This window comes from Propithecus coquereli, unplaced genomic scaffold (genome assembly GCF_000956105.1).
Source record: "Propithecus coquereli isolate 6110/MARCELLA unplaced genomic scaffold, Pcoq_1.0 Scaffold61, whole genome shotgun sequence".
Lineage (NCBI taxonomy): Eukaryota > Metazoa > Chordata > Mammalia > Primates > Indriidae > Propithecus > Propithecus coquereli.
In genome coordinates this window covers 1582640-1590169 of record NW_012152063.1, presented here as the reverse complement: position 1 = coordinate 1590169, position 7530 = coordinate 1582640, and the positions used below count along the sequence as shown (strand labels likewise).

The 7530-nt window shown below is 35.0% G+C and overlaps 1 protein-coding gene across 1 annotated transcript in view; it reads right to left on the bottom strand.

The window, feature by feature from the left end:
• BZW2 (basic leucine zipper and W2 domains 2) overlaps window positions 1-7530 on the bottom strand; it is an 83446-nt gene that overhangs the window by 1586 nt on the left and 74330 nt on the right. The window contains exons 8-10 of the mRNA XM_012659393.1: window positions 7350-7496; window positions 6110-6248; window positions 269-391 (exon numbers count right to left, since the gene is read on the bottom strand). Coding sequence (XP_012514847.1) covers window positions 269-391; window positions 6110-6248; window positions 7350-7496 — 409 coding nt within the window. The remainder of the gene's footprint in view (window positions 1-268; window positions 392-6109; window positions 6249-7349; window positions 7497-7530) is intronic.

The window sequence follows — 7530 nt, the reverse complement described above, 5'->3', positions numbered from 1 at the left end:
TTTTTTTCTTTTCACATTTGCTGATTGTTTCTTCCTTGTTGTCTTCCATTAGGGTGGATAATTTAAGTTTTTTATTTTTAAAACCATGTAGAAATTTTTATTGCTTTGATTTAGAAAGGAGGGCTAAGATGTAGGCAAAATGTTTGATGTGAAAGGTACCTCAAGAACTTAAGACAGCAAGAAAAATCTTGCTAAGAGGTAAATATTTTGAAGTATCATGAGAAAGTATTTGTTTAATGACCATCAAAGTTGTTAAATGGGATCATACCTTCTTCTGCATTTTGTAACCACTCAACAAATTTCTTCATCTGATCAAGAAAAACGCTTTTGCCTTTAGCAACGTGTGCTTCTTTATACCATTTCAATATTGCTTCTTCACTTAGAACATCAGCTGCAATTTCAAAGCAAAGATTTCAAGTTACTATACAAATGTCACGTTTTAAAACAACTTCATGTTTTATACTTTAATACAAAGTAATCTTTTTCATATTAAACACTCTATGATAAAAGAAATCTATATCTGAAACTTATCAAAAGAAAGGAACCAAGCTCATTTCCATGTAGCACAATGCCATATTTTGACAGTGAGCTAAATATAGGCTTCAGTGATGATGATGACATACATCATCAGGCATGATATAATGCAAGCCTATAGGTCACACTGCTGAAACTTGGACATCTCTTACAGTGCTAATTTGCTGGTAGAAAGCAGAGTTACTTTATGATTTTGCAAATGAATCAGCAATTCCAGCATTTCAGAATACTCTATGTCCTGCCAAGTTCAATCATATCTTGATTAAGAAGCAACCTCAAATGACTGGTCTTTTAAGGGGATTTTCTTTTTTAGGAGAAAATGGCAAAGGGAAGAAAATATAGACCAGTATACAACAATGATGGTAACAATCAGATATAAAGATGAGCTCCTTGGGTATGTTATGGAATCAATATATTCATAAGCCAAAGTTCTACACTTATTCCATCATTAAATACCTAATTTATTTTCCTAAAGCGTAATATCCTAAATTACAAAAGTAATATTTTTCTACTACTACATTAAGAGAAAAACAGAGACATAGAGTTCCTATAGATTTCTAATAAAAAATGCTAACCGTTACTTAAAAATCTAAATTCCACAAGTGTGTCTTGATATTCTCAAGTTAGCATTAATTGAGAATATTTAATGTTAAGAAAAGGAAAATAACAGCCTACACACTATGCCAATGTTCTAATGGGTTGTCTTTTAGGATTTTGGAGTGGGAAATGAGACAGTAAATAAAAAGCATTTATTATTGTTCCCAATGTGAGTCCAATCCATTGCAAATATTGACAAATCCAAGCAAGGCTGACACATCTCTAATAATGTATTTTCAGTTAAGATATAATTTTGACCTATGAAAATGACAGAAATCATTTAACTTTTTTTTCACTTAAAGCAGCACTGACCTTTTCATAACCAAAACAGTAAGTTTTTCTCCATCCTTTTTAAAAAAATTAATAATTCTTGGAAAAGGCTCTTGAATTAAATTGAAGAAATTAAACTGACTACAAATGAACATGATTGGTTTTAGAAAATTTAAGTATTTTGTTTATTTTATCATTAAATACACTACATTTTGCAAAGGAAGGAAGAGGTCTGGATTTATTCATTTAAAAGCACTGGACATGAGAGTTATAATCAGCGGTCCTATAGGACTGTTCTTATCTTCTAGGTTTTTAGCTCCTTCTGTTCTTAGCTCTCCACCCTCCACTCAGAAGGATGAAAGAAATTTCCACTAGCCATCAAAGCCCAATTGTCATAGAAGTGAGGAGCACACAGTTGTGGCCTGAGGAAGTGACCTGTTATTGTGCAAGACTGCCTAAGAGAGATTTTTCTAGAACATTAATAAGGATTTTAAAAGTCCCTTTTATATAATTTATAAATTATCTTTAAGATGCTGATGACTTAGATCAGTAATTATCAAAGTGTTTTGATCATGCTTCCTTATCAGTAGGACAATTTTGAGTATGGACACCCAACATGTATATTTTTGAGTTTATAAATTATATGCATGTACTATTAAACTATTCTTAATGTTATAAAACAAAAACATAGAATTAAAAAATGTGACAAACATATAAAGGGGAAGTTCATTTTTTTCTCTGCACCTTAATGAATTGAGGGTGATACAAAGTACAGGCCAGAAAGCTGATTTAGACTGCAGTTTAGTGATATTATTTGTCTGAGGCTTCCTTTTGAAGGACAAGAGCTCATTCCTGTGTTTTATTGCCCCACAGAGGCTAAAGGAGGCCATGCAACTGCTAGAATCCTTGTCGATGACAATGCTTGTGAAAAGGGTATGAAATGACAAGTAAAAATCTATCAAATGCATTGTCTACTGAAAATCAGATAAATGGTGAAAAGTTGCATTCTTGTAAGTTAGGTGGCCTTTCTCTGTTGTCCTACCCCTTCTGACACCCTCTCTATGAGGTTTATTTTAGCAACTGACATGGTGATTCTATAATTCTTTGCTTTCTTCTATACTCAGAAATTCAGAAGTCAGGGACCAGTTTGTTCATCTTATTTCCAGCATTTAATGTAAGACCTGCCATATAGGATGCATTCAACATGTGCATAATGAATAAATGTATTAACTTGATGAGAAAAATTAAATAATTCTCAATTTGTAGAGCTCTAATTTAAAATCTGGGAGTTCATGAGAATCAAAGAGACAATACTGTAAAAATAGTTTGAGAATTGTTAAGCTTTACATAATGTTAGTTATTTGGATAGTTAAATCTAAAACTATGTCACTTGGAACTTAGGAAATTTGGAATTTTTTTATTAAGGATGTCACACAGGGACAAGAGTCAAAAATAATTTACCCTAAGAATGCTGGGAATATATGCTGAGAAGGGCACTCACCTTTTTTTAGAACAAGAATTAAGAAACTTCTTTTAGAAAAATTTGCATGAGGGACAGAATTTAACCTAAAAAAATTGTGTAAACAAGAAGACCCATGATAGAGATAATAATAGTATCTGAGAAGGTAGTTTTCTATTTTTTAGCAGAGTCTATAACATTTATCTTTAGGAAGGAAGAGAAATTATTTTAAAAAGTCAATAGTGTGATGTTTGAAAGTTAGCAATGGATTTACTATTTCTCACTGTCTCAGAAATGAAAAAATGACCAATCACCACTTTTTTCTTTGCTGAAAAGCATTATTTATACTTTACTCAGTCTTATTTCAATTTTATATAAAAGATTTAAAATTCTTTCAAAAATGGCATTCAATCGAGTAATTAGGTTTACCAAAGGGGCAGGGGAATCAAATCCCCATGTTTCTGTTATCCTCAAGTTCTGGGGATGTTGGGGAAGGGGTGTGTACATGCGTGTGTTGTGTGTGTAAGAGAGAGAGAAAAAAATGAAAAAGGAACAAGGATTTTCATTACATTTTTAAAAGCCTGCTTTAAAACAAAATGTTCCTTATAATAAACAAAAAGAATCCACATCACTGGATAAAAGAAGCAGGAAAAACACTATTCAATGTTTGTTAAATATGTATATATACATGGAATCAACAATACGTATATTCTTGAACATGTTATTTTAGGTCGCTTCTCGAATGCCATACCCTTCTGGCCCTGGTATAACAGTCACAGCATCACCTGGAAGCTTGTTAAGATGCAAATTCTCGGGCCCAACCCTGGACTTACTGAATCAGAGTCCCCGGGGTATCTTTCTTCTAACAAGCTTTCCAGGTGATTCTTACTTATGCACACACCAGTGGGGAAAGGAGTGCTTTAAACTCACTGTTCATCAAGCCTCTCTAGGCAGATAAAATACAGAACAAGAGCATCCAGATCCTTATAGAAACAAATCAAATACATGTCTGTGGTGCACAAGTGTTTGGAGGACAAAATAAGGTCAAAGTAAAAAACCAGGCAAAAGAGATAACGTAAACACAGTAACACTCTTAACAGGGGTGTGGAACAATCATTCTTCAGGGACTCCACGCTCTCAAGAGAAAACGTGATTATTTCATCCAGGAAAACATACTGTAGGTATGATTTTGTGGAAAATTACCTAGAAAATGGTACGTAAAATATCTCAGTGATATATTTTAGGTTTCCGTTTTTAAAAGAGATTCCTGATTTCATTTCCAAAAACAAGTATGCCGGAATAAAACTGATGTTGACACTTACCCTTCCTGTGTTCCCGTGGGCCTGCTCATACTTGCCACAGACCTTACTAACTTTGTGTTATTAATATTTAGAAGCTGATTACCTATTTAATGAATGGCCTAAGGAAGAGCTAATGCCTCTTTCCTTTTTACTCTCTGTGTCCACTTGTTGGGTTATTTTACAATTTCAGGTCACTGTCCCACAGCATTTGGGGCTGAAGAATAAGAAAAAACTCAAAAGTAGCCAGTTTTACTACCTGTCAGTAGTTGTTATAGAGCATAATGGAGAAAGATGTTGGCATTCACGGTTAAAATGAGAAATTTGAAGAAAGATTTTAGAAGGTCATCTGCAACCCAAATGCCATTACCAATAGCAAATGGTTTGTTGATTTTTTTGTGAATTAAGTACAATAATAAAATGGAGTGATCCTGTAGACGAAGCTCAAACAACTATGTCTCAGTTTAAAAAAATCTGGTAAGAAACACTGGTTGGTTGAGTCAGCTGTTAAATGAGAAGAAGGCAAATTGTGTTCAGGTAACATTTGTGAACGGTTGCTTTTCTGTAGTGGAAAATGGTGAGCACCCTCAAAGCAAACCCATCCCTAGGTCTCTCTACCAGTCTTACAAGTGGAGCCAGCTGTGACAAATGTAGACAGAATGCCTACTGGCTGCGTGGACCCTGCTTTTCATTCTTGGCTGCTGGGTACCACATGTGGATTGGCAATATGGCCTGCAGGTTTGGTTCTAACGGATCACTTTGGGTATCATTTGGTGAGCCCTAAGTTTAGAATGCTATTATATCATGACCAAAACCAAAAAGACCTAACTCAGATCTGGCCAGAGAAAACACCAATTACTGAACTTCAAATGGAAATTGGCAGCCATCGTATTCTCCTACTGGCATAATAATCGCTGTGGAATACCTTAGTGTTCTGAAAATGTAAGGTATCGCCCAAACACTTGTGGACAAGATGCATGCGTTTGAAGAATATATATGGCCAATTAAAATTCATTCTGAAATGCTATTAAACATTGTAAAAATAGCTATTAATACTGCAAAATTTTTATATTCCAAATTTCCAAGTTAACATTCAAAATAGACACATTTAAGAACACATCAAAGGGAAAATAAACATTTGGCTGGTATTAATTTATACTTTTTAATATTTTATGAATACTATGCCATTATTAATAAAATAATGTTTAAAATAAGCATTTTCTAATGTTCAAAATGTATCATTTTCTTAAGTGCTCCTTTATCTCCCTCATAAAACTATATAAATCTAGACCAAAAAATAGTCCAAGATCATTTTTTATATGCTGTGGGTATAAAGATTGAGATCAGTTAAAACCTTTAGCATTCATTTTTTTAGTGCCAGTTGTCATGGCAACCTAATCCTTATAAATACAATGAAAAGACAGTAAATGTGAAAACCTAAAAATAGCCATTTCCTTGGAAAATAGGAGAATGGCTGGGCCACATAACTAAAATACAAAGTAAAAAGGGCTAATTATGTCAGTAATTTTAAAGTCAGCTTTATGGCACCTAAAAGAGTCTGAACATAATATATACAGCATTTTGATAATCATTGTTATTAGAGCTAATCCTTACCTTTCAAAAACAGACTCGATTTTATATAATCACATTTTTTCTCTATCCCCAAGAAACAATAACCAGTTCACCACCAGTCTTCTGACAACTTCTACCAGTAAGAAGTGCCCAGGGGCCTAATTTGGATGGTTCCTGAGGCGATGCGGACATATATGGCGGTGTGCCTTCTCTCGCTACAAAATACGGTTTTCTCACCAAAACTTACACAAATTAGCATCTTGCTGTCCCCCATGCCAAACAGGGACCCCAAGACCTCCTCTCCTCATGCCCTGCTCTGCCCCTCAAAGAGTGTCGATAAAACATAGAAACACAGTGGTGGAACTGCATGGATGGGTACCTTTATAAAAGAGAACCACGATCTTCTGAAAGGCTTTCATGAAGTGGATGTTGTCGTAACAGTATTCCTGAACCTTCTGGAGGAGGATCAGCTCGGACTGGCCTTGGGAGCTGAACACAGCCAGTAGGGGCGCATATTGCTGGAACAGAAGTGGAGAGAGAAAATCGTTACTTGTGTGGGAGGTACAGAGCTGACGTTGCTGCAATCATCATAATAATCCAGAGATTTGCTTAGAAAACATTCACTTTTAGGATTAATATCTTATGTTGTGCCCAGTCAAAATGAATGCTCTTTATCCCAGCATCTTATCAGATTTTTCTGGCTGTATCCACTAAATGAAGAGACCAAATATGAGAATCTATCTGCCTCTATTAATGATAACTGCTGTGCCTACTATGTCTGATGGATATTGTGAAAATGAGGTCATATCCTCACACAATATCCGTTGTATCAATGGAGTGTGGCTCTGCCATTGGAGGAGAGGGATTCTCCTTCCCCAGATGTCCCAGACCCCTCACAGGTCAACTGTACCACTTTGTTCCTATTGTTACCTTTACCCCAAATATCCATGGCTTTCAGTCCCAGATGTATAGCCATTGTTTTCTCTACGACCCACTCAATTCAACACTTATCTATACCAATGAGACTTCCCTGATCAAATTAACACAGTTTACTCACTGCTATGCTCTCACAAACATTGAAATTTATCTCTAACTTATATTCTACCTAGTTTATTCTGCCTTTGACTTCCCAACTCAGTGCAAATTCTGAAGGCAGGATCTAAGTCTTCCACTTGTCTTAACATAGTTTTATAGGGAGAAGACAATTAATAAAAGCAAAACCACATGTATTGAGGCACAAAAATATATAATTTACACAATCAGCTGATTTCTTCCACCACTCAGATACTTCTCAAATTCTAACATGGTTCACTTAAACAAAAATATTCAATAAGAATTTTTGTCATATAGAACAAAAAGAAAGCCAATAGTTAGACCATAGTTCTTTTTAAGACTGTATGTGATGATTCTGTAGATTTTCTAATATTGTTTTAAATAAGAACTTACCCTTAGATATTTCATAGGCTCTTACATCTGAAACTTTTCAGGCAGTGGCAAATTTGAAAAGAAAAACTTATCAAGTATATGTTTAGTCTGAGTCTGGGGGAAATGCAGTTGGAACCCATTTGTCATACTCTAAAGAGCTGCAGCTGGGACAGTTCCTTACTAAGACCCTTTACCTTCAGGTGCTTGAGAGCCTGCTCTGCAACGAGTTCTTCCTTCTTGTTCCATTCAACGGCATTCATTATACAGGTCCACAGAAGTCCAATAACTGCTGTTTCTGGAAGATCATTCCTCTTCATTTCTTCCTTGACATAAAGCACCACCTACATTTCATGGAAAAGGTGTCAGAAAGAAAGA